This window comes from Orcinus orca, chromosome 1 (assembly GCF_937001465.1).
Source record: "Orcinus orca chromosome 1, mOrcOrc1.1, whole genome shotgun sequence".
In the NCBI taxonomy this organism is placed as follows: Eukaryota; Metazoa; Chordata; class Mammalia; order Artiodactyla; family Delphinidae; genus Orcinus; species Orcinus orca.
In genome coordinates, this window is record NC_064559.1 from 191,245,773 (window position 1) to 191,272,266 (window position 26,494).

Consider the following 26,494-nt stretch of genomic DNA (forward strand, 5'->3'; position numbering starts at 1 on the left):
TTCTAAAACTTGGGTGTGGGGGGAGGCTTGACACCTCCCTGCTTCCTCAGTGTAGCCCAGTGACTGATCCTCTGAAAAGCAGTTTCCTAAGAGAAGGGTCTTCTGCTGCTCCCCACTGTCCTAGATCCCTGCCTCCACAGCGCTCAGTCCCCAAGGATGGCAAGGTGTGGTGACTGGATCCGAAGTGGCCCTGGTGACAGCAGTCTGAGGTCAACTGGCTGTGAGAATTTGGGTTAAGGTCTGTCCGCATCTTGTCCTCAGTTTTCTCAGCTGCAGAAGGGGGGTGGGGCAGTGATAGAGAAAAGCCCCTCTTGACCTCAAATGCCATGATTTTAAAAGAGCAGGTGCTTCTGGGTGTGAGGAACCTGCCCCTTTGGAGGGGGTCTTGGGAAGGTTGTGCTGGGGGTTCAGGTCTGGGGACAGGAGCCAGGGTGCAGGGGGAAGCCTGGGAAAGCCGAGCCGCGGTAACCCGGGGGAAGGTGGGAAATGGGGGCGGGAGGGCCTGGGATTTGAGGGCCCCTCCCCGCTGCGGGCAGCTGGCTTGGGGCTGGGGCGTGACTGCAAGTTCTCCCCGTCGCCACCGCCACCGCGCCGCTGCGGCTGCAATAAGAGAAGTCCGAGGCTGCTTCCTCCTCTCTGCCCAGAGGGGGCGGCGGTCAGAGGCGGGCAGCACCCCAGTTTTCTCGCCCCCACCCCCGTCGGTACTTGTGGCTGCTGGGAGCCCCGGCTGGCTAGCCCCGGGGTCGGTCAGAAGCGGTGTCCCCTGGGACCAGGTAGGTGCAGTCAGGTGGGGCTGGAGGGGCAGGCGGTGCCCCGCCCCCAGCCCGCCCTAGGTCCCAGGGTCCGGGTTGCTGGGGAGTGGGGGGACGTGAACTTGGGGAGGGTTGCTGAGGGAGTTGAAGGCCAAAGCGACCCCGCTCTGAAAAGAGCCTGAAAAGGAAAACTGAGGAGGCCTGGAGAGTGAAACCGGTAAAATTTGGGGAGGGCGATGAGGGAATATGGGGAAAGTAAACTAAAAGGACCCCCCAAAATGGTCTGGTGGGGAAAACGGAGGGAACCTGTAGAGATAGAATTTGGGAAAGGGGCTGAGTCGGGGGAGGGAAACTGAGGGGCCCCCCACAAGGGCCTGGGAACCTTGAAAGCGAGAATTTGGGGAGAAGCTGAGGGGTCTGGAAGAGAGGAACTACTATTTGGGGGGCCTGGGAGAATCAGGTGAGGGAGTTTGCCAGAAAGGGGTCAAGGAGAACCATTTCTGGAGGACGCAGAACGTGGGGCGCAATTCCGGTGGTCCAGAAAGTCCCCCTATCCGGAATCGGCAGAAGTTGGGGGCGAAGTCTGTAGCTGGGAAGGGAGGAGAGGCTGCCACGCTGCAGCCCCCTAGACTCTCCCGCCCAGCACAGGTGGGCGGGTCCCGGTTGGCTAGGGGACTCCTTCAACTTGCTGGAGGCGTGGGTTCCCGTTTCCTGGGGAAGTCCCCGCCCTCGGCAGGGATGGGCCTCTCTGGGTGCCCCCTCCTGGCCCGCGGTGGCGGTCTCGGTCCACGTTCCTCTCGGGATCCGGGAATTGCTGGCCGCCCCGACGGAAATCCTGCCTTTGACCGCGATTGCAGGGAGGGGCTGTCTCCATGGCAACAAGAGGGCGGAGAGACCGAGCCCAGCGCTTGGCTGCAGCAGGACTCAACGCCCGCGGTGCCCCCTTTGGTCCCCTCCCCTCCCCCCCCATTTTGAGTCCTCAGTCGAGGGCGGCCTGCGGGACAGAGGAGTAAGGCAATGATGCTCAGTGTTCAGGGATCCTGAGGTGGGGAATCTGCATTCTCAGGGACTTAGCCAGACTGGGACCTTGATTGCTGTGTTACTTTAGGCAAGTTATGGGGCTTCTCTGGGCCTCATTTTCCTCATTTGAATTATGTAGGACATTATCTCTGCCCCTACCCAGCTCCCATCCCCACCTTATCCCCAGTCATGAGAACCAGGTGCAAAAAGCAGTTTTTGCCCAGTGTGCTGGGGGGGTTAAGACCTATCACCCCTCCACTTTCCCAAAAGCATGGCGCGGGACCAAAAAGCCTGACAGGGCCTCCAGGAACCAGCACACAGCTGACTTCTAGTGAAATAAATGTTCGTGGGTCTGTTGAGGCCCCATACTGGGAAAGTCAGCAGGTTTGAGATATGTCCCCCACACCCCTGCCCCCCCCTTTTTTTGCTATTTTTTGTGTTTATGTTCAGCATAAGCACTGGTTTGTCAGCAAGTTTTGCCGTTCTCAATTCCAAATAATACAAAGTTCAATATGAGTTTTATGGAAACTTCATTTTATTGAAACCAGTGATCCCTGAGTCCTTTGGCATCCTTCCATCTGTGTGTGGTGGTGGGAGAGCAGGGCTGTGTTCCCACTTCTAAGATGGGAAGATGGAGGTTTGGGAGTGAAGGACTGACAGGCTAGCAGTAGGGACCCAGAGTCCAGGGCATCCCGTCCCTGATGTGGTGAAGGAAGTAGCCAGAGATGAGGCCGGCGTTCCCCCCGAACCCTACCAAATCCCACGTAGCCCTCTGGAGGGGGGAGCGGGTGAGGAGGGGTGTGATGGAAGAAGGTATGGGGTTCCTGGGCTTCATGGCTGGCACCTGCTCCCCAGTGGGTGTGAAGTGGTGAGTGAGGGTGGAGAGTGTCTGTGGATGTGCTTTGGGCTTTGAGTGAATGAGCATGGGCATGTGAACATATGTGTGGGTGTTTGGGTGTTCTCTGCAGCCACCTGGGGCTGACGTGGCAAAGGAAGTGGCCAGACTTTTGGGAGGATGGGTAGGGAGACCCCAGAACTGGGGAAGGAGGAGCCAGGGCCCTTCCTGCACAGAGCAGACCAGGCTGGGCTACCATGGGACCCCGGGGAAGTCTGGCCACACAGTGGAATCTAGGCTCCTGTTCCCTCAGCTCCCCCTGGACCACCCATGGCTCCCATCCCCCAAGAATCTCCATTCCCTCAAGACCCCTATTTTAGAGGCTAATGGGTAGGTTTTCAGCAACAGATGAGAAACCACCTTTACCCACAAGAAATGGAGAAAATTCAGCTGACGCCCTCAGGGCCATGTGGAAGGGAAAGTGAGTGTGGCCCCTCTCCCCCCTGCAGGCACCTGGCCCTACGGGATGGCAGAGTCAGACTCTGGTATGGCCTCTTAGCCCCTGGGTGTTCAGGGCTGGGGGTGGTAAGGCCTCAAGCAGGAATGGTGCGAGATGGTTGGAGGTCCTATGAGAGGCGAGGGCCTCAGTGAGGGAGATGAGGGCTCAGTAAGGGCACTAGAGCCAGTGAGGGGTGGAGGGTCCCAGTGAGGGGTGGAAGCATTCATCAGGGGTGTCAGGCCTTGGCGAGGGACGGTGTGCAGCGGGGCTGAGACTTGGGCCTGCTCCTGGCCAGCCCAGAGCCCTGAGGAGGAGCCGGAACTCTTGCTGGATGGTGGTTTCCTGCTGCTGTTCAGTCCCAGTTCCCTTATGGTGAAATCCCCCAGGCAGCTGGGTCAGCTCAGCCCTCCCGCCGCACCCAGAGCACTTCTCTTTCTTCTCAGCCTTGCCGCTCCTCCTCCCTCAGCCTCAGAGGGGGCTTCCTCAAGGGAAGGGAACAGAAGTGAAAGTTCACTGAGCAACTACTGAGTGCCCTGTGCTTTCAGGGGCTTGACTGCAGTTGATGCGCAGAAGCAACCCCATGAGGTAGAGATTTAGATTCCTATTTTCTAGGTGAAGGAACTGCAGCTCAGAGAGAAGTGAACTGACTTGCCCAATGTCTCAAGCTAGTTGTCAGGCAGGGTAGAATTTGAGGCGAAATCTGTCTTCAGATCCCACAGGACGTCCTGTGTCTCCATCAAAGCCCTGATGTGGCGTTGGCAAGTATGGACCTCAAGGAAGATGGGTGAGCCTGGGGCTCCTATGTCCAGGAGTAGGGGTGGGAGGGAGGCAGGTTCCCTGCTGGGTGGCCAGCTGCCATATGGCAGGGGTGGTGTGATCAGTTGGCCAGGAGCTGGGTAGGAAATATGACATTCACCAGTCAGGGACAGCATGACCTCCTGCTCAGGCTTTGGAGAGCATAGCCGGGAACAGAACTCTGGACCCAAATTAATAATCCTGGCTTTGAATCCCCTGTCTGGCTGTTTGACCTCCAGCAAGTGACTTCCCCCTACACACAAGAGGGAGGTAGACTGATAAATGGTCCCTGGGGTCATTCTAGCATATGGTTCTCAGCCTCACTCAGCCACACTGGACAAGAGCCTTCCCAATAACTGCACAGAAGGTACAGATGCAAAAACTGAGGCTCAGAGGGCTCACATTATTCACCCAAAGCCCCAGAGCTGGGTAGGACCACACAGAGGGAGATGCTGAAGGTGGGAACAACATGGTCCAGGACTGGACCTCAGCTCTGACATCCACAACCTGATTTTGATCCAGATCAGACTTTGGAAACCAACTCCTGTCAACCAGATGTTCAAGAGGCATGTTTATTAACAGACTCAACTCCCTGCAGTGACCAGAACACTTGTAGCCGTTCTCTGAGCTAGTGCCTTTCTGGTGTTAGCAGGCAGCCTAGATCAGCGCTGAGAAAAGAGAGACCTGGACTCAGATTCTAAGAGCTATGAAAATCAGTGATTGCCTGAGAGACCCTGGGCAGGTCACTTCCCCTCGCTGGGCTGTAATGAGAATTCAGGGCATGTAGCACAGGGCCTGGCACACTGTAGGTGCTCATTAAGGTACATACGTTATTGCTTTCACAAGGACTTCAAAATACAACATCGCTTATGACGGGCTTTGGAGCCAAATTGATTGGGGTTGCATTTTAGCTTCCCCTTACTTGCTATGTAGCTAATCCTACGGAAGTTATTTAACACCTTTGTGACTCAGCTTCTTTATCTGTAAAATAGGGGTAAAAATAAAACCTACCTCATAGGGTCACTAAATGAGATCAATCATGGGAATTGCTTGGCACAATGTCAGGCACTGAGTAGGTGTTTAATAAATTAGCATTTTAAAACTAATAGTCATTGCCCCCCCACCCCAGACTTTTAGGAAGTCAAATTACCCTCCTAGGAATTGGTGGCTGGTAGTTGAGATCAGACCTAGGTGAGGACAGAATCCTGGGGGGCTATTTTCATGCAGATGCCAAGCAGAGAGGACCCTACCTGCTCCCTTTCTCTTTTTCCTAGCTTTAGCTCTTTAGTTCTCTGTCTCTGCCTCTCTCTTTCTCCGCCTCTGTCCCTCTCTGTCTCTCTACCTCTCATTTCTGTCTGTTTGTCTCTTCTCTTTGTTTCTTTCTGGCAGTGATATGCTGGAGCTAGCTAGCTGGTACTGGCTCTTGGGAGCTGATTCTGCGAATCTCTTTCCAGCCCAGCGTTCAGGAAGTCACTTCAGTAACTTGAAATCAGCCATAGTGGGAATATTTACACCATGGAAATCAGCAACTGCTACAAATCAGGGCCCTTTTCCCCCCTTTTCTTTTAAGTCAGTATACCAGGATACCCTCACCCCTGCCCCCGCCGCCTTGCCAGGGCTCTCCCTAAGCCCATAGAGCCTTCCGCCTCCTTCTTGGAAGCTGACAGTTTCTGAACCCACGTTCCACTCCAGGCATGCAGAATTCTGGGCTCCCCTTAGGCTGATTTGAAAACATTGTGGTAACAGGTACCTGTGTATTGTTGGAAGTGGCCGCATTGTATCTAAGTGGGGACCCAAGAGGTTGTATAAGTTTGTATCTCTTACAGAGGGGAGCTCTGTGTGGGTCTGTGACTCAGGGATGGGGGAGCTACATATATCTCTGGGTTTCCCTCTGGGGGCTCTGTGCACCTGTGCATGCTTGCAGGAATGGCTGTAATCATCTGTGTCTGTGACCAGGCAATGGAGAGAAGTGGTTCAGATCCTGGAACCAAATGCCGGGATACATCATCTGTGTGACCTTGGGCAAGTTTCTAAACCTCTCTGTGCCTCAGTCGCCTTATCAATAATTATAATACTTACCTCGTAGAGTTGTCGTGAGAATAAAATGAGGTAATATATATATATAAAGCGTTGAATGCAGTGGCTGGCACAGAGGAAGTGCTATAAATCCTCCATATGCTATTCTTTGGGAGAGGCTGTGTGTGTGTGTGTGTGCGTGTGTAGATGGGTGAGGGCTGAAGGTGTGTGTGTATTCACAGATGTCTGCATCTGTGAATCTGTACAGAGGAGCTCAGAGTCTCTGTGTGAGGCGCTGCGTGTAGCTGAGGTGACGTGTGTGCGTCTGAGAAGGTGTCGGGAGGGCCGTGTGGACCTGCGTGCAGGGCTCTGTGTTGTTTGAGACGTGCAATGTGTCTTCCTGTGAGAAGACCTCCATTCTCACCCTATAACCTTTGTTTTCATCTTACCCCCATCTGTTTCCTCAGTGCCTGAAATCCCCTGCCTTAGCTCTAGATGCCCCCCACCTCCACATCTATTCTCTCCCTGAGCCTAACCAGCCCTGTAGCCCTTCAGACAGTGGCTTCACCCCAGGGGAGGGGTCCTGAGGTGAAGATCTCGGCAATGGCTTGGTGAACAGGGCCTATTTTGGGGCTCAAACCACAGCCTGCTTCACAGCTCACCACATGGGTGTCACACACACACACGGGAGAATGGTTACAGTGGAGCATGAGACAGGCTGGTGGGTCTAGAGTGGGAGTCAGGGCACTGATGTGACAGAGCCATCAGCTAAGCAGCTGGATCCAGTGGATCCAGGAAGGCTTCCTGGAAGAGGTGAGTAGTGCTGGGTAGGAGGGGCAGGACCCATAGAGAAGAGGGGACAGGCTATCCATAAAGGGAACTGGACTTGGGAGTTGAGAAAAGCAAGACCGGGCACCTGTCCCAAGGATCCTTGGGCCCCTCTGGGAGAAATCAGGGTTCACTGGGTTGGTGAACCCTCTCATATCTCATATCTGAGGAAACCGAGCCCTCTCCCCAGCAGTTCCTCTCTGAGTGTTGCAGTGGCAGAGTTTCTGGAGGGGCGTGGAGAGCCCTTGCTCAATGACCTGCCTGCCGTGTCGCTCAGAGGACACAAAGGCTTGGCTCACTTAGGTGTTCCCCAAGGGACCCTGGTGGCTCTGGCTTCTGACCTGGGCCTTCCCCTGATGTGGGGATAAGAACAAGCTCTGGAGGTAGGTGTCCACCTGCACTCAACTACCAGATATAGTCCTGGGGTTGCCAGGGTTTACCCAGCCCAGGGTGGGAACAGAGGCAGCGCCCGGAGGCTGGGCTTGTTTTTAGGAGACAGTGACCAGAGACCTGTAGTGAGCTGAGCAGGGCTTGACAGAAATCCTATTAGAGACATGAGTCTAACCCAAAGGTACGAGTGTGTGAGTGTACGAGTCTGTTAGCCTGAGAGGCAGCCTGTGGCGTGTGTGTGCCTGTGTGTGCTACCATGCATCAGAGCCTGGGCTCGTGTGAGAGTCAGTTGTGTTGGTGTGTGGCAGTGCTGGTGAGCACACTCATGCAAGTGTGCGCTGTGAGTACCGGTGTGTGACGGTGTGCTGCCATGGGTGCTACTCTATGTGTTGGTGTGTCAGGTGGATATGAGTGCGAGAGGGCTGGTGTGGTGGCGTGTCCTGTCTGGGGGTGGATGTATAAGTGAGCCGGGGCTGTGGGAAGGAAAATGAAGGCAGAAGGCACGCTAGGGCCGAGCCCGGGCCTCCTGGCTTCCCGGAGAGGACAGGCGCCGGCATCTGGCTGCAGGAACACTGGCAGAGACTTCACCTTCCGTGTCCTCTGTCTCGCCTTCAGGTCTCTGGCCCCTCCCAAGGACCATGCCGCAGCCCCACTGACCCAGGAGTAGGGGCCTGAGGGGTGAGTGGGAGGAATGGGGACTGAGGTCTCTCAGGGTCAGGAAATGGGGTAGGGGTGGCCTTTCTGGGCCCCACAATTCCTCACAGCCCCCTCCTCCTACAAGGACCCTGTTGCTAGGTAACAGATGGGGGAGCCGGAATGAGGCAGCTTGAAAGGCCAGAGGCTGGACCCATGACAGGAAATGGCCTTGATCCCCCTCTGCAGGGAAGCTCCAGGTGCAGGCACACAGCCCTCACACACACTTACACACAAACACACATTGATACATGGACATGCACACACACACAGAGACACACACATACCCACAGAGACATGCACACCTACTCACACAGACCTACACACACAGATACACACACGCAGACAGGCACAAATACTCCCACTCAGGGCTATGCACACAGACGTGACACACAGATACAGAGGCACCCACTCACACACACCCACCTGCATGCACAGTCACACACACACACACACACAGGCACGCACATGCACGCTCACACAGAAACACATGCATACGTAATACTCATATAGACATGAACACACAGAGTCATCACATGCAATAAACATACACACACTCATACACACACTCACATACACACACAGACGCAGACATTCACAAAAGGCTGCACACACACACACACACACACCAGCAAACTCACAAATACTCAGAGATACACACACAAGCACTCTGACGGAGTCACGGAAACCCAACACATTGAAGCACTAGGAGGCAAAAATATGTAAATGAACACAGCAACATTGTGAAGCAAAAAACCAGCCCCGTGGAGGAGACACATCCTCTCTCCACACACACTAAGGCAGCTGGGGGGGTGGACGCAACGGTGGCCCTGCCCCACCTCTATCCCTCACTAGGGAGGACACCCCCTACTCCAGGCCTGAGAGAGGAAGCTGCATGCCTGCGTGAGTGTGTGTGTGCAAGTGTGCGTGCATGTGTGCCTAGGGTGGCATATCTGGCAGGGGCCCCAAGTGAAGCATGCCCCCGTTCTGTAGCAGGGCACGTGGAATGGGCTGTGTGTTCTGCAAGAAGTTGGAGCCGGGGCCCAAGGAGGATGGTGGCCTGGAAGAGGACTTCAGGGGCTACAGGGCTGCAGACTGCTGTGGCCCTGCCCCTACTCAGGGCCGGCCTGCATCCTCCTTCGCCCATATCCCCAACTACAACAACTTCTCCCCTCAGCCCGCCAGCCCCGCCTTCCTCAATGGGGGCACCATCAGGGGCATCTCAGGTGAGTCCAATGGGCTGGAGTCAGGCACTGACTGGACCCTGGCAGGACCTAGGGGACGGAGAGACTTGGACTTGCCCTCAGGAGCCTCCATTATGATTTGGGAGACACGGCCCTGCTTTTAGCGCACAGTCTGAGGGAGTATGTACAGCCCTACCTTCAGAAACCCCAGTCTGAGGGGGAGACATAGTTCTGTTCCCAGTCTGAGAGAAGGACTCTGATGACAGATGCCGGTGGGAAGTCTGCTTGGTGGGGGAGAGCAGAAGCGACTCCCCAGGGAGCCCCCAAGGGGGGAGGGATGGGCTTGAAGGTGTGTGTCCTGAATCCATGTCCAAAGCAGAAATCCACTGCATTCCAAAGACCTTTGCGATCCAGTGCACTGCAGCAGTGGGGAGGCATAGTGCCCGGCTGTGGAACAGGACTCTGGGGGTGCAGCCCCTGTGGTGCCCCCTGATGAGTAGCCCTGACTCTGCAGGGACTGGGGTGACCCTGTTCATCGCCCTTTATGACTATGAGGCCCGAACAGAGGATGACCTCACCTTCGCCAAGGGCGAGAAGTTCCACATCCTGAACAACATGTAAGTGATCAGGCCACCAGCTCAGGACACGGCCTAGACCAGAAGCAGGACCCAGAGAGGAATCCTGCCTGCTCCTTGTCCTCAGAAAGCTCTAGCCTAGTTGGGGAGGGATACTTGACAATCACAGGCCGGGGTGGTTGCTACTATGTAGGGGAAGCCTGAGGAACTATGGGCACGGAAAGAACACCAGCCATAGTCTCCAGAGTAGTAGTGATCAGGGCAGGCTTTCTGGAAGGGATTTCTAAGCTGAGACTAGAAAAATGAATAGACATTGAAAGAAGGGGTGAGAAAAAAGGAAGAGAGAGTGAGAGAGAATGAAACTAGAGAGAACGAAACTAAATGATGACTTCTGGAAACCACCAAGTGGTTCAGTATAGGTGGGCCATAAAGTATGAAGTGCAGAACAGAGAGAGCAGATCCTGGAGAGGTGGGTGGGAGCAGATTCTGCAGGGCTCTTTAAGCCATCTTGAGGAGTCTGGATTTTATCAAGAAGGAAATATAGCCATTGGAGGGGTTTCTAATGGAGAAGTGACCTAGTTAGCTGTCCACTGCCCGCCCAAACCCCAGCCCAGCTGAAGTGTCAGAAAAGAAAGCCAGGAGGCCCAGATGTCCCCAGACATATTCCTTCAGCAGGGAGAAGCTCCCGGGGCAGCTGCAGTGGCTGGGGCAGAACAGACGAAAGCCTTGGGGAGGGTGTGTACCCAAGGTGAGGGGTTGGCAGGGCCAGTGTCCACTTGATCCTCGGCGTGACCCTGCCTGGCCCCATGGTGCCCCAGGGGCTGGGTTGCCAACGACGCCGCCTGTTCTGTGCCTTCAGCGAGGGTGACTGGTGGGAGGCTCGGTCCCTCAGCTCTGGACAAACTGGCTACATTCCCAGCAACTACGTGGCCCCTGTGGACTCCATCCAGGCTGAAGAGTAAGTAGGGGTTGGGGGGAGGCCAGCCTTACAGACAGGACCCTGGAGTCCAGACTCAAGGCCACCTCTTGGGCAAGTCACGGCTCTACTCTGAACCTGTCTCCTTACCTGTAATTCTGTAAGATCTTTGTGAGGATAAAAAGATAATAATGATGACATTAAGAGTAAGTAAATATTATCTAGCATGTACTATGTTCTGGACACTATTCAAAGTGCTTCCTGTGCATTAACAAAGTTAGAAACTAATAGAATCCTATTTTACAAATGAGGAAACTGAGGCACAGAGAAATTAAATATCCTGCCCAGTTCACATGGCTAGTAAGTAGGTGGAGCTGGTATTTGAACCCAGATAGTCTGGCTACATTTGCTAAGCATTATATATATATAGCCTCTCGGAGATAACAGCAGTGTATGAACTTTAAAAAAAAATTGTAAAGTGCTAAACAGATGGAAGGGGGCATTACTTAGAATTAATTCTATTAAGGAATCAGGCAAGTATCATTTATGGAGTATCTTGATGTAATTGAGATACTATGACAGATACTTTACCTATCTAGGTTCATTTAATTCTCACAGTAACACTATGGATATTATTATTGTCCCATTTTACAGATGAGGAAACTGAGGCTCATAAAAACTCTTTATCTAGCCTCACATATACATACATATATGGGAAAAGTAAAGATTGGAGAGACGGCAGAATGGGAGTCACCAGGACTTGGTGACTGAGTTGCCATTGGGCTATGGGGAGTGGGAGGAATCCAGGGTGACCCAAAACCTTCCTGAGGAACTGAGTGGGTGCCATTTGCTAAAGTGGGGAACACAGGAGCAGGCACAGATACATGAGCGAGCTTGTTAGGTTGAATTCGTGGAGAGGAACACCCACATGGAAGAGACGGCCAGCAATTAGATTAGGTTGTGCTTTGTATGCGAGGTGCCCAGCCCATGCCAAGCCATGCCCCTGAATTAGCCCAGAGGAAGGGGCATCTTATTCTCATTGGAACTAAGGCTCCTTAGTTTGTTTGCTGTGGCTCCTGCAGAGGGCACACCTGGGCTGGGGTGGCAGGACTCTTCAGAGTGGAGATGATAAATAGAGCTGCACAGGGGAGTGAAGGAAGAGGGAGAAGAGTGAGAAAGAGATTGGCCCTAGGACCCAACTTTGGAAAGAGCTGTTGGAAAACCAGGCCAGGCTAAGTCAGAACAGCCAAGAGGGTGGAGGGGAGGTTTCAGGAAACAAGAGAGGGAGTGTCAGAGGCTGCCACTGGATTTGGCAGTGGGGGTGACCTTGGTGAGAGATCTCTCCATGTGAAGTGGGGGTGGAGGCCAGACAGCAGAGCCTGGGAGGGAGTGGGAGGTGAGGAAGTAGAGACCCAAGTGTGAAGTGCTTTTTCAAGTGAAGGAAGGTGAGAGATATAGCAGAATGTTGATGGCAGGATAGAGCTTAGAACGGTTTCCTTTGGGGAAGGAAGAAATGTGGGCATATGTAGAGGCTGGTGGTGGGATGGAGAGGCTGCAGATGGGGGCTGGTCGGTGGGGGAGAGGTGTCCTTGAGCAGATGGGAGTGAACGGGGTCCTGAGCTCAAATGGGATGAGGCCTTCATCTGGAGAGGGTGGTAGGAGGCGTGGAGGAGAGGAGAGGTGATGAGGCAGAAGATGAGAGGTTTGGGGGTCCACATCTCGGCGGCAGTGTTGTGAAGTTCAGAGAGGCACTCCATGCAGTGTCATGGTTAAGAACAGTGTCGTGGTCAAGAGCGCATGCCCTAGAGCAGACAGCTTGGGTTCCTGTTCCGGCAGCACAGCTTAAGAGTCGAGTGGCTGTGGGTAAGTTGCTTAACCACTAGGCATTTCAATTTTCTCATCTGTCTAATGGGGGTTAATAATAGTACCTACTTCACAGTGTTGTTACAAGAATTAAATGAATACATATATTCATTCATATGTATGAATACATATATTGTATCAGCAGAGCCTGACACAAAATAAGTGGTGTTATGATTACGTCAATTATTAAGGATGTAGCTAATGTCATGGGTGTGAGTGGGGGCAGAGCATTGATAAAACTTGGGAATGTGTTCTGTCTGCATAGTTCTTCAACAGTTTCTCCTTTCCCACCCTGCCTGCCCTCCTGGACACGCTATTCGCCAATGCCTTCCCCTCTTCCCCAAACTGTGCGTAGTACCCAGGTATGGATTGACAGTCCCAGAGTTCACTGAGACTGCCACCTCCCTTGATTTGAAAACTATGCTCCTTTTAATTCAGCCCAAGATGGTCACAGGCCAATTTAGTGATCAAACAACATCTGAGTCTTCTATGATACCTACGGTCACCTCGACTCTCCCAGTGTACTCTCACAGTTGGTTTCAGGCTACAGTTCAGTCCCAGAAAGAATATCCAAGAGACAGCAGGGATGCTTGAGGTCTGAGGTTGAAGTAGAGACTTAGAACAACATCCAGATTTAAGAGAGTGGAGGAAAAGCAGCAGTCAGAGCTGGGCAGCAGCCGTCAAAAAGAGGGGAAGAGGGAGTTCCCTGTCAGTCCAGTGGTTGGGGCTCGGCGCTTTCACTGTCGTGGCCCGGGTTCAATCTCTGGTCAGGGAATTAAGATCCCACAAGCCACGAGGTGCAGCCGAGGGGGGAAAAAAAGGAGGGGAAGAGAAGCAGGAAGGGGTGTCGATCTGGACGACAAATGAGGAAAGGGTTTGAGATGTGTGCAGGGAGAGGAATCTGAGCGACTGCCTGCGATGGTGGGAAAAGAAGTAGGGTGGGTGGCAAAGGATTTCAGGTAGAGCTCATCAGCCAGCCCTGTGGGCAGGTCAGTTCCCCTCTCTGTGCCTCAAGTTCCTCATCTGTAAATGAGCCTATGGAAGGAGCGGTAGTGAGATGGACCCTGATGAGGTCACTGATGACCAGGGTTCTAGCAATTTAAATTCAAGAGAAACCCAGAGAGTGGAGAGAAGTCTAACCTTTATTGGGCACCTTCTGTGTACCAGGCATTCTGCATTCGCCTTCTCTGTGATCCTCCCAATCAGGCTGAATCTTGGCTACTGAGGTGACTTTTCCCAGGAGGCTGGGTTGGGGGTTGAACTGGGTGTATCTGACTCTTGCCTGCCCTCCCAACAGGTGGTACTTTGGAAAGATCGGGAGGAAGGACTCAGAGAGGCAGCTGCTCTCCCCGGGGAACCCCCGGGGGGCCTTTCTCATTCGAGAGAGCGAGACCACCAAAGGTGGGGCTGTGCCACTGACCATGCAACAGGGAGGCCTAGCCATTAGGGGGAGGCTAGGAGCCGTGGGGTGGGGCTTGGGACAGGGCCACGACTGGGACAGGGTTGGAGGGGCAGAGGTAAAGCTGGGACTGGGTTCAGGGGATGTGGCCATCCAACCTCAGAGTCCCCAGCCCTGTGGGCCTCTCTGGGCTCCCAGATTGGGGATGACGAGGAAAGCTGGCCCAGAGGTGACCCTTGCCCACAGGCGCCTACTCCCTGTCCATCCGGGATTGGGACCAGGCCAGAGGCGATCACGTGAAGCATTACAAGATCCGCAAGCTGGACACAGGTGGCTACTACATCACCACGAGGGCTCAGTTCGACTCGGTACAGGAGCTGGTGCAGCACTACCTTGGTGAGGGCAGCCCTCAAGGCTGGCGTGTGCTTCAGATTCCTGAACCAATCCGCTGAGACTGAGGCCCAGAGAAGGGGCTCCCAAAGCAGTAGTGGCTGGACCAGAACTAGAACCCAAATATCCGGGCTCCCAGCCCAAGATCCTGCTCTGTAGGTTTCCAGAGGAAACTGAGGCATGAAGCTGTCCATGGCCAAACGATGCCCTCTAATGTCTGAGCTGGGTAGGAGACTGAGTGGACCTGACTTGGAGGATGGGCTGTGGGGTTGAGGGGAAGGTTAGCATCCATGCCTGGTTTCTGCTTTGGTTGGTTAGGCCAAGGATAAGTCCGTGGAAGGGTGAGGGCTTCATGTCCACACCTTTGTCTGGAATTCCCAAATCCATTTCTACCTGTCAGGCCCAGCTGGAGGCCACCTCTTATGCGAAGGCCCCCAATCCTTTCAGGGATCATCTCTCCCTCTGGTGCCACCTCCTTCCCTGGGCACCAACATGTTCACCTACTCAGTGGACCAGGTTGCCTTCTGCCCTGGCCTGTGACCTCAGCTGTGTCCTAGTTCCTTATAACTGATCTTGGGGGCTGGGGTGGGGTGAGGAATGTGTGGGCCATTCTGGTCTGCCTTTGACCTCCAACCTCCCAATCCCCCACTGCCCAGAGGTGAACGATGGACTGTGCCACCTGCTCACGGCGGCCTGCACCACCGTGAAGCCGCAGACGCTGGGCCTGGCCAAGGACGCCTGGGAGATCAGCCGCAGCTCCATCGCGCTCGAGCGGCGGCTGGGTACCGGCTGCTTCGGGGATGTGTGGCTGGGTACGGAGGTCCTGGGAGCGGGGGCCGGGGCCCGAGGCAGGGGCGAGGGCTTGGGACGGCGGCGAGCCGGTCCTGACAAGCCTTTCCGCCCGACAGGCATGTGGAACGGCAGCACGAAGGTGGCGGTGAAGACGCTGAAACCGGGCACCATGTCCCCGAAGGCCTTCCTGGCGGAGGCGCAGATCATGAAGCTGCTGCGCCATGACAAGCTGGTGCAGCTGTACGCAGTCGTGTCGGAGGAGCCCATCTACATCGTGACAGAATTCCTGTGCCACGGTGAGGGGCGGGGTCATGAGGCGGAGTCTGTAAGGGCGGGATTTGGGGCGAAGTTAAGGTGCGTGTCTCTGGGGGAGGAACTTGGGTGGCGACTTGGGATGGGGCGAGGAGCAATGGGCAGGGTCCGAGTGAGGGGCCGGAATGAGTGAAAACACAGGAGCGCTGGGAGTGGGGGCGGGGCCAAGTTAGACGGGGCGGGCCCGGCCTGGGGGCGGAGCCTCGTGGGTGGTCAGCTGGTGGGTGGAGCTTGGGCGAGTGAAGGCGGGATCTGTGATGAGAAAGGATCTGGGGCAGAGTCTTAGTGGGGTTTGTCTAGGGAAGATGGAGGAAGAGAAGAAATGAGACGTGGGCAGAATCAGGGTGTCTGTGAGAGTAGGGCCTGGGCGAGATCTGTGAAGGGTTGAGGCACCTGGCAGAATCCTGAGCGGGGGCGGATCTAGGGTGAGAGGCCTGGGAGCAAGGGATGGGGTCAAACTATGTGAGAGGAGTCATGGAGAGGGGCGAGGCCAAGAGAGAGAAGGCAAGTCTGGAGCTGGGAGTAGTGTCTTGATGCTGATTTTTTGAGTTCTCCTCCCCAGGTAGCTTGCTGGAGTTCCTCAAGGACCGGGAGGGCTGGGATTTGAGGCTGCCCCAACTGGTGGACATGGCAGCCCAGGTAAACTGGGACAACAGCCTTTAACTCTCAGAGCCCCTCCTATTATTTTCCACAAATCCCTGTGTCCTCAAACGCCTAGCCTACCCCTGGAAGTGCAGCCCCAGCCCCCTGGATCATCTGTGCGACCTGAGGCAGGGCACTGCCCCTCTCTTTGAGCCCCAGTCTGGAAAGTGGGTTTTTCAAATGATCCCCCACGCAAACCATGGTGTTCCCATCTCTCTATACCTTCGCCCCCAGGTAGCTGAGGGCATGGCCTACATGGAGCGCATGAACTACATCCACCGAGACCTGAGGGCAGCCAACATCCTTGTGGGGGAGCGGCTGCTGTGCAAGATTGCTGACTTCGGCCTGGCCCGTCTCATCGAGGATGATGAATACAACCCCCATCAAGGTGCCCTGCCTCACCCCACCTTCCAAGAGCTCCCCAGTGCACCAAGGGGCTGCCATGGGGCCCCACATTCCCGCAGACCATCCGGGACATTCCCACTCTAATGTAGTGTAAGAGGCAACTCTGGGTTCAAACCCAGCTCCTTCACTTACCAACCATGTGGACTTGGGCAAGTCACCTAACCTCTCTGGGAGCTGTCTTTTCTCACAATAAAATTCTCAATGAAAATATTCAGACAACAGTGAGTCAACAGATATTTACCAAGCACCTACTATGTGCAAGGCACTGCTATAAATCTCAAGTGAAAGACCATAGAGTGTAATAGGGAAAATGCTGTAGCCAGAATGCCTGGGTATGAATCCTAGACACTTACAAGCTGTGTGATTTGGGCAAGTTATTAACTACTCAGTGCCACCTTTTCCTCTTCTGCACAATGGGGATAATAATAGTAATAGTAAAAAAAATAGTAATAAAACTCACAGGGTTTTCATGAAAGTTAATTGAATTAATGCATGTAAATCGCTTAAAATGGTGCCTGACACATGGTAAAGGCTATACAAGTGTTAGCTATTATTATGATGGGAATTATTACAATGTTTATAAAGTGCCCGGTACTATACTAGACACAGTAACAAGTGCTGGCTAGATACCAGGTCTTTTCTGTTATGCCCAGAGACCTCTGTGCTTAGGGTCTCCAGTCCTAAAGATGCCATTCTCTTAATCCAGCTGTCCCCAGGGATTTCTGCACTAACTTTCCCTTCTCCCCCAATCTCCCCAGGGACCAAGTTCCCCATCAAGTGGACAGCCCCAGAGGCTGCCCTCTTTGGCAGATTCACCATCAAGTCAGATGTGTGGTCCTTTGGGATCCTGCTCACTGAACTCATCACCAAGGGCCGAGTCCCCTACCCAGGTTTGCTGGGAGGTGGGGAGGTGGAAGGGTGGTCATGGGAAGGGCTTCTTCCTGGTTGCCTCTTCAGGAGGGGCTAAGCCCCCTGACTGACGGAGCCCCACCCTCCAGGCATGAATAAACGGGAAGTGCTGGAACAGGTGGAGCATGGCTACCACATGCCGTGCCCCACAGGCTGCCCAGCATCCCTGTACGAGGTCATGGAACAGACCTGGCGTCTGGACCCGGATGAGAGGCCTACCTTCGAGTACCTGCAGTCCTTCCTGGAGGACTACTTCACCTCCACAGAACCCCAGTACCAGCCTGGGGATGAGACATAGCCTGTTTGGGCATCAACCACCTCTCTGGGGGTGCTCACCAGCCCTTCCAATTGCCAGGGCTCTGGTCCCAAAGCCCCGCAGGCCTAGAACCCTATAGAGTCCTAGCATGTCAGAGCAAGCAAGTTGCTTTTGGCATCATCTAGGGCAACCCATTCATTTTAAAGATGAGGCAAATCAAGGCTCAGAGATAACCCCTCACCAACTCTGGCCCCAAGCTCTATTTCTCCCCTTCCCACTTCTGCCCCTGCATGCCTCTAGTCTTCCTGTCTGCACTCCCCCCACAAAAGAAATGCTCAGATCTTGTCTAGTTATTTATAAAACTGTATATCCTTTCCCTCACTTATCTCCTGTCCCTGCTTTCCTACCCTGTCATCCCACCCTGGTCCTGGCCCCCAGAATTCACCTCCTACTCAATTCTCTCATGTCTGTAAGTTACAAAGAGAGGGAAAGACTTTGCCGGATCCCTTTCCTGCTGGGTGGATTCTGTAGTCCAGGACTGAGGTCCAAGCCCAGGGTGAAGGAGAGTGTTGCTGAGGGCTCATCCCCTCTCTGAATCATGTGTGTGTTTACTGATTTTGTAAATAAGAAAAGTGACAATATGAATCCTTGAGCCGTGAAAATCCCTTCCTGTGGGAGGGATGGTGGTTGGTGGGAGGTGAGTGGGGTTGCTTTGGCCGCTGGGAGGCGGGGGAGGCAAGAGAGCGCCCTAATGCCTACTAAGCACAGGGCACCCAAGGTGCCCTAGGACACCCCAAAGTCCTGAAGCTCATCCCCTTGTGAGTTTAGGGCGAGTTGAGAGATGGATATAGAAGACAGGTAACTGCAGATCAAAACATCTCCTTCATTACTGATGTGGCTTTCAGTCTGCATGCAGTGGTTTTGCTAATTCTTTAGTTGATTTCAGCAGATCTACTGTTCATCACAGGCACCACAGAAGACCCTCAGGCCTCCCCGAGTGGGGCAGGGGGAAGACCACAGTGGACCCTCTGCAGCTCCCCAGAAGGGACAAGGGGTGGGTGGGGAGAGGCCTGAGAGTCTAGCTCATTGGATTTCACTTGGGGTAACTGTGCCCCCAGGGGGCTTCTCTCCAGAAGCTTCTGGAGAGGTTTGGAGGCATTTTTGTTAGTCACAATGACTGGGGGCTCCTACTGGCATGTAGTGGACAGGGAGGGGGCTGCTTAACAGCCTGCCATGTACCCTGCAATGAAGATTTGTCCCCCCCCCCCACTCCCCCTTTGAGAGACTCCAGCAGCTGATGTGCCTCCGGGTGGAAACAAGACAAACAGGGAGGGCTTCCCTGGTGGCGCAGTGGTTGAGAGTCCGCCTGCGGATGCAGGGGACGCGGGTTCGTGCCCCGGTCCGGGAAGATCCCACATGCCACGGAACGGCTGGGCCCCTGAGCCATGGCCGCTGAGCCTGCGCATCCAGAGCCTGTGCTCCGCAACGGGAGAGGCCACAACAGTGAGAGGCCCACGTACCGAAAAAAAAAAAATAGACGAACAGGGAATAAGGATTCCCACCTCTCCCATCAGGAAGTTGTTGACCCCTGACTTATTAAGGGAATGGCCAGGGGAAAGAGTCTGGGGGCTGGCAATCACTGCTACGCTTGGCAGACAATGACTAAGCATTGACTCTGTGAAGGGCCATTTGCTGGCAGGACCCTGGGAACACAGAAATGAACAAGACCTGTCCCTGTCCTAGAAGAGTTCACAGTCAGGCTGGGTAGAAATAATAGTAATAATAACTCATTTATTAAGTGTCAGCTGAATGCCGGATGTGTTTACATCCATCTTTTCATTTAACCCATTCCTGAATCTGGTTCTATGATTAGCCCCCCTCCATTTACAGATGAGGAAACTGAGGCCCAGGGGTTACATGATGTACCAAGGTCACACAGATATATGTGACAGAGCTGGGATTTGAACCCAGGTCTCACACCAAGGCCCATGATCTTTCTACCAGACCTTGCTGCCTCTGGGCCTTGGGAAAAGATCCTATCTGTCCCAGGTGGATGTCTGGGTGATCCTTCTCTCTCGAAATATTGGTAGAAGGAGTCCCTGGAAACCCCCCAAGCTGAGTGACTTAAAGGAAAGTGGATGAGGTGGCCAGTGCAGACGGAGCATTCCCTGTGCTCAGCCCTGTGCTGGGGATGGCTGAACAGGAGCGATAAGATGGGTAGAGGCCAAGTGGCTGCTTAGAGAAGTGGTCACAGGAGTGGGAGCCTTAGCTCTGTACATTCCAACTCTCAGGGGCCAAGGCTTCCAGAAGGCCATGGTCTCTGGCAAACCAAACTCACAAGAGCCTGATGTATAAACCTAGTGTTTCCACCTGCCATGGAGTAAGCAGATAAGAGCACAGTTCTGGAGCTGTAGTGTAGTATTGTGAATCTTGCCTCTACCACTTGCTAGCTGTGTCACTTAGTGCAAGCTATTAATCTCTCCAAGCCTCAATTTCTTCATCTTTGAAATGGAAATAAATGCACAATACATGTTAGCTGTCTTTGTCACTACCACTTACAAATCATTTACTCTATGCCAGACATCCTACTAAGTGCATGCCGCCTACTAAGTGCACAGAGCCCTATAAGGTGAGGGCTATTATATCTTTTTTTTTTTTTTTGGCTATTATATCTTGATTTTACTAATAAGGAAACTGAAGCGCAGTGAAGTAAATAGATTATAAGACATAATGGCAGAGCAGGGGCTTGAACCAGGTCCTCTGACTCCAAAATCAGTGCTCTCAGTATCTAGAGTCTTTTCCTGGGACCAGACTATTCCTGTCTGCCCAAAGGGGCTCTGCCTGGCACCTGGATATCCATTTAGTTTAAATGGAGGCCCAGCAGGGCAGTGAGCACCTGGAGTCCACCAGGCCCCCATGACTCCTCAGCAGAGACCAGAGCCACCTGAGCCTGGAATCCCTATGTCTACTGGTTCCCTGTCCCTCCCTCCCTCTGGTGCAGCCGAACGAATTCTCCCTTGCACCCCCTTTTCTGTGCATCCTTCTGTTCCCTTCAGATAGAGCACAATGCAATTGATTAGGCCTCTGTTTTCTCAATTTCAATCACATCCTCGCCCTGCCTCCCTGAGATTACAGGCGGGTCACCTTGATTGCGGTTTCCACCGTTCACAAAACCCTTCAGTCATTTACAAAACCATCTCTCGTCTCATTCACTCCCCCACCTGGCTCTTCTCTTCTGTGATGCGTGATTTTACTGGCTTAAGACTCAGAGGGCAATTTTATTTCCAAGTTCATGGTGGGGGAGGAGGACACCTAATTGACTAATGCTGGATGTTTCACGTGCCTCGTCTAATTTGAGCCTCGCCATGAGGCAGTGCAGAAGTATGATTATTCCTGTTTTACAAAAGTGGAAACAAAGACTCTGAAAGACTACAACGCTTGCTCAAGGCCATCCAGCTGGATGATAGAGTCAGGATTTGAACACAGGTTTGCGTGACTTCAAAGTCTTATGCATCCCCCTGTGTCACGTTGCCTTATTTAATGGAGCAGCATGGGGAAGTATAATACTCAACCAGAGTCAGGGCCAGAGAGGATAGGGGGTGGGGGTAGCCCCATATGTGCTGAGGGTTGTTTTCATAAAAGAGCCAAGTCATTTATTAATTTCACACACATCTACTGATGTCTCTTGTAGGCTGGTCCTGTCCAGGAGACAGAACAGTAAACAATTACAACACTTAGGGGCAAGGTCAGTCTGGAGGCCAAGGGAGACTTCTTGGAGGAGGTGAAAGAAAAGTCTGCTTGATGAAGCAGCCAGAGGGTGAGATCATCTCCCACTGAGGGAATGGCATGTGCAAAGGTCCAGAGGTATGGGAGAGCAAGGCCAAGTCAGGCAAGAGCAAATAATTATGTATGGGAGGGTTGAGGGAAAAGATGAGGCATATAAGAAGATGGTTGGAAAGTCAAGGCAAGAGGTAGGAGGGTGAGAAAACCAAGGGTTATGGTCCCTGAGTTGTGGAGAAAAGTCAGAGAGAAAAAATCTCAGTGCCCCAGGACCTACTGGGATGAGTCTATTCTGGATCCCACTGCTCCAGTTCTGAGCTGGGTGGACCCACTATCCACTCCAGGAGTTCATCCATTACACCACACACACACACACACACACACACACACACACACACACACACACACACACACACACACACACACACACACACACACACACACACACACACACACACACACACACACACACACACACACACACACACACACACACACACACACACACACACGATGGTTTTGCCGTGGTGTCCATACTCCCTCTAGTGGTCACTCTGGGCACTACATCCAAAACTTTCGTCCGAGACAGGAGGACCAGGTCCCTTCAGAGCCTCCCAATCCATCAGAATGGGAGAGACAGTAATTCAGTACAGTTCCTGCTCTCAGAAATCTCACAATGTAATGATAGTGAGAGTGAAGGAGACAGGCACAGGCAGAAGACGTAGGAGAACAGGGGAGGGTCCTAACTCAATTGGGCAGGGGTAAGTCTTCTCATTAGAGGTGTTGCTTCACCACCGGAGACCTGAAAAAGGAGTGAAAGTTTGCTAGCAAGAAAGAAGCAAGCAAGAGAGCGGCATTCCAGACTTGACAGAATTAAGTAGCTCAGAGGCAGGAAATGGGACCGTGCAGAGAGATACAATTAAGTAGGTGTGATTGGAGTAAAAAATTTGAGGGGGATCAGTGGCTAAAGATGAAGATGACGAGGTAGGCAGGGGGTCTTGTCTGCCATTGCCCTCGGGCTAGGATTCCAAACCTTGGGCCACGGAAGCCACTGAAGGTTTTGAGCAAGGTAATAACAGAGTCAGATTCACTTTCAGAAGGAACCCCGTAGTGACCAACACGGAGGAAGGATGGGAGGGGAAGAGGTGGGAGAGGAACACCCTTCTTGGACACAAAGAACCACACCAGGTCACACTCATAGGAGAACACAGAGCTTTGGGCAGGCCTGTGAACCAGATATATCAACACACGTGATGACACCTACAGACATGTCAGTGGGACCCCAGGCTGAGCACCCAGACAAACAAACACATACTGACAGACGCTCAGACATATAACTCAGGTCCTCGAGCCAAAAGGAAACCAAGGACACACATTTACCCCCAGACACAGGCTGACAGTGAGAACCATGCATGCCCTGATGGACACAGGAATTCACACACACACAGACACACACACACACACACACACACACACACGCAGTGTGGCTGTCAAGGGCTCTACCCTGCCCCCCTCTCTCTCCCCCTGGGTCCCTCACCACCTCGGGCAGGAACAAAGCTGACCTTTGCCCTCTGGCCTCTGGCCTCTCCTCCCACACCCCCTGCCCAGAGGGAGGAGCCGTTTGAAGTCTGGGCTGCAGCTGGGGTTTCCTGTTGCCTGGAGGAATGTGGGAGGACTTTCTGGGAGGGGTGAGTGCAGGGAGGCTAGCCCATGAGGAGGGATAATGGGGACCTGGGGGCCTTGGTTCCCACTGTACCACAGTGAAGGAGGGCTTCCTGCTTCCATGGTCTCTTGGGCCCCAGCTCTGAGCCGTTCCCATCCAGAGGAGGGGAAAACCAAGGCCATAATGGCTCCAGTCCAACGGGCCTCTTGTTCCTGGATCAGTAGCTCAGTGGCTCAGGACAGGCCCTCAACCTCTTTTGGCCCAGTTTCTCCTTCTGTGGACTGGGATGAATTCCTCTCCAGCAATCCAGACCTTTCCTGCGGTAGCTCCAAGAGTGGGACCAACCCCAGAACTTCTGTAGTCAGGGAAGGCAAGGCTCCCTTCACTCTGCCCTTTCCAGGAGCTCCAGGGGCCTGGTTCCAGGCTGCTGTGACCTCTCAGTTATTGTCATTATTATTATCATGACTTAATAATCCCTCAGCATGCCCGTGCCAGTTTTCAAAGTGCTTTCACATCCATGTGTTCAGTAAATCTTCTCAACAGCTTTGCCTGTAACACAGAGAAAGGGTTACTCCTCAACTTGACACATGTGGAAATTGAGACTCAGCGAGTTTTAAGGACACACAAGTAAATGCAGAATCAGAACCAGGTCTGGGGAATTCCCCGGCAGTCCAGTGGTTAGGACTCCACGCTTCCACTGCAGGGGGCCCAGGTTCGATCCCTGGACGGGGAACTAAGATCCTGCATGTCGCTTGGCACAGCTGAAAAAAAAGAACCAGGTCTGTCTGGCTCCTATTCCACATGGCCTCCAAACCCTTGGGCCCTACAACTTTACCTCTGGACTCTCACCTCTATTTCCTGGGGTCTAGCTATACCACCTTCTGCTTACATTGAATCAAAAATGGTTGGAGTGAGCAGAACCCAGAAAGGATGATGCAGGTTCTTCCAGGACCTGGGTCCCCGCCTTCAAGTCTGCTTTCTCTGGGCGCTTATAGCTACCCTGCCCAGCCTGAGGTGACCCCAGATGCTGTTTTTGAGGACTGGGTAGTCCCCATTTAGACTAGGCTGGTGAAGCAGAGATGTCAATTAGACACTAGGTGGCAGCAGCCACCTACAGGAAGACTCAGCTTGAGTTTGGGGAGACCACCCCCCCTCACCCAACACAATTTTAAGAGGCTCCAAGAGAAGGACCAGCCCCCAAATGACTGGGAAACCCTGTGATGCTTGGTTTCCAGCTATGCCCAACACCTTAGGGACCAAGCACCCACCCTGTCTGGGGAGGGGGTCTCTGAAGCAACCTAGAGTGGGAGGGGAACGCGCGGACAGCCCCACCTAACTTCTATTCCCCTCTCACTCGTGGAGCCATGGGCCCTACTCACCTTGCACCTTATGACCTAACCTCTCCCCTCCCACGCGTTTCCCAAATGCCTTTTCATCCCAATCTACCTGGGGCTGCCTATTTCCCAGAAGCTACCCTGTATGCCCACCCAATTCCCTCCCCAAATTTGCTTCAGCTTAGGTGGGACCTTCATGCCCTTGGGCAGAGCCTAATAGGTAAGGATGCTGTGAGGGGGTAAAAGAAAGGGAAACCTGGGCCTCTCCTATGCTCCCCAGTGATAAGTCTCACCAGTGGGGGACCAGCTGGTGCAAGATGCCAAAGTCCCATCTATTTGTGATAACTTTAGACTCAGGCTTTGGAGGTGCAAAGGGCCCCTAACGACTTTAACCACTGCTTTCATTAATATCTGACCTTATAACTGTTCCCATTCAATGAATAAATCTTTGAACCCAGGGCTTGCCTGCAAAGAGAAGCTGCTCCCAAATGGGGGGCCTCTGCCACTGGCCATGCCAGCCCCATGATGCCAGATCAATAGGTGTATTATTTAGACCCTAAACCTCTCCCACAGCTGCTGTGCCCCGGTCCCCGCAAAAGGCCAACAGAGAGTGCCCCCTAGATCCCCTCTTTTGCCCTCTGGGGGTTCCAGACTGTCTAGAGGAGGGGCTTGGGAGGGGTGGAGGTGTAGGGAAGGTGGTGACAGGGAGCTGCAGTTGGCAAAATGACACCACCTGCCTTTGTCACATGCTGGCCCTCACCTCGCAACACCCCGCAGGGCCAAAGGAAGAGTCAGAAACAGGTGGGCCAAGGACAAAGGCACTGCTGAAGAAACTTCAGACATGGGGCAAGACAGAAAAAAGCCAGCAGACACTGGACAAAGGAATGTCAGAAACACAGATGAAGTGGGACTAGCGCAGGACCAGTCAGGGCCGGTGCTGGTAGACACCAAGGACTGGGCAGCCACCATGCATTATTCATCTCCATGTCCCCTGTGAGCCCTGCATACCTCAGTTAACATTTGTCGAATTGAAGTGCCAAGGGAGGACACACAGACACTGGGAGAGAAGGTCAGACAGAGACCTGCGGAGTCAAAGCTCCCTGCCACGGCCCAGAGGTTAAGCAGTGGGCTTTGGAATGAAACGGATCCTGGTCTGGCTGGGCTCTACCACTTCTTCAGTGGGTGTCATGGGCCTCAGTGCCCTCATCTCTAAAATGGAAATGATAACCATACCATTTCACCAGGTCTTTGCAGGACTCAAGAGCCCTGCGGTGTTCAGTAAATGGCAGCAGCAGCAGTTTTCCTTTCTGGGCTGTCCAGATACCTCCCCTTGGTAACCAGGCCCTGGCAGTGCACATTTCCATCTGTGGGGATAGGCCAGGCAGGGGGCCCAGAGCGAGGGGCTGGATAACAGATGTGACCTGAAGAGGAGGTAGGTGAAAGTGCTGAGTCCAGCCCCCTGGGCACAGCAGGGGCTCTGAACTGTTGAATCTGAATGTTGCTTCCTGACACAAGGAAAAAGCTCAGTCGAATTCAGGAAGGCAAGGTGTGTGTGTGTGTGTGTGTGTGTGTGTGTGTGTGTGTGTGTGTGTGAGAGAGAGAGAGAGAGAGAGAGAGAGAGAGATCTGTGGATTATCCAGGAATTTGTGCCCTCGCCGCCCTTGGACTTCTAGAAACACTAAGCTTTGGTGGGGGTCGCTAAACCCAGAGCTCAGAACTTGAGACGGGGTCACTGAGTGAGGAGGAGGTGCTGGTGGGCTTTGAGGTTTCTAGAGCAGCCCTCTCGCCATAAACCCTTGCGCTTTACTCAGTAGGAAACCTTTTCATAAAGGGAGAATGCCCCCAAATTCAGGGAGCCGGTCCTCTCCTCTTTCCTCTTCCTCTCTTATTTAATTGGGATGCCCCAGAAAGTAGCAGGCCCTTTAGCTAATCCCTCGATTCCCTATTCTACTCTCATTCCCTTCGCAGACCCCGCCCCTTCGCTCCCGCCCCTAACCTCCGCTCAAGCCAGAGCCCCCACGGGGGACTAGGAACGTGGGAAACGTTCCCAATCCTTGGGGAGAACCAGCACCCCTTGGTAAAACAGGACTCTCCCCGGCCGGAGGGGCCCGGGCGCTGGGGTCCCTGCAGGGTCCCGGCCGCGACGTCGGAGCTGCTGGCACCGCCCCGCCCGCCCCGCGCGCCGAGCGGCCGAGGCGGGGACTACAAGTCCCGGCGTGCCGCGCGCGCGCTCCCCCCTGGGGTTC

General features: G+C 53.7%; 1 protein-coding gene across 8 annotated transcripts; it reads left to right on the forward strand.

Annotated features, from left to right (window-relative positions):
• Nucleotides 1-584: 584 nt before the first annotated feature.
• On the forward strand, nt 585-18,116 carry FGR (FGR proto-oncogene, Src family tyrosine kinase). 8 transcript variants are annotated; one of them, XM_033422450.2, is made up of 14 exons: nt 650-773; nt 3,817-3,890; nt 7,751-7,813; nt 8,822-9,054; nt 9,527-9,629; nt 10,447-10,545; nt 13,664-13,767; nt 14,012-14,161; nt 14,812-14,967; nt 15,064-15,243; nt 15,822-15,898; nt 16,136-16,289; nt 17,065-17,196; nt 17,305-18,116. In XM_033422450.2, the coding sequence occupies exons 4-14, from the start codon at nt 8,835-8,837 to the stop codon at nt 17,511-17,513; spliced, it is 1,584 nt and encodes a 527-aa protein (XP_033278341.2). In that variant the 5' UTR covers nt 650-773; nt 3,817-3,890; nt 7,751-7,813; nt 8,822-8,834; the 3' UTR covers nt 17,514-18,116. The 8 variants fall into 8 exon arrangements, with proteins under 8 accessions (XP_049567842.1, XP_012387355.2, XP_033278343.2 ...); XM_012531901.3 differs by lacking the exon at nt 3,817-3,890 and having other exon boundaries at nt 622-773; XM_033422452.2 differs by lacking the exon at nt 3,817-3,890 and having other exon boundaries at nt 622-773; nt 8,825-9,054.
• The last annotated feature ends 8,378 nt before the right edge of the window (nt 18,117-26,494 follow it).

Excerpts from the sequence above, each read along its gene's own strand:
- FGR (XM_049711883.1), top strand. The coding sequence starts at position 3,871 with ATGGACCTCAAGGAAGATGG. Across the intron at positions 3,891-8,821 it reads ATGGACCTCAAGGAAGATGG|CAGGGCACGTGGAATGGGCT; the intron begins GTGAGCCTGGGG and ends CCCGTTCTGTAG. Across the intron at positions 10,546-13,663 it reads GACTCCATCCAGGCTGAAGA|GTGGTACTTTGGAAAGATCG; the intron begins GTAAGTAGGGGT and ends CCCTCCCAACAG.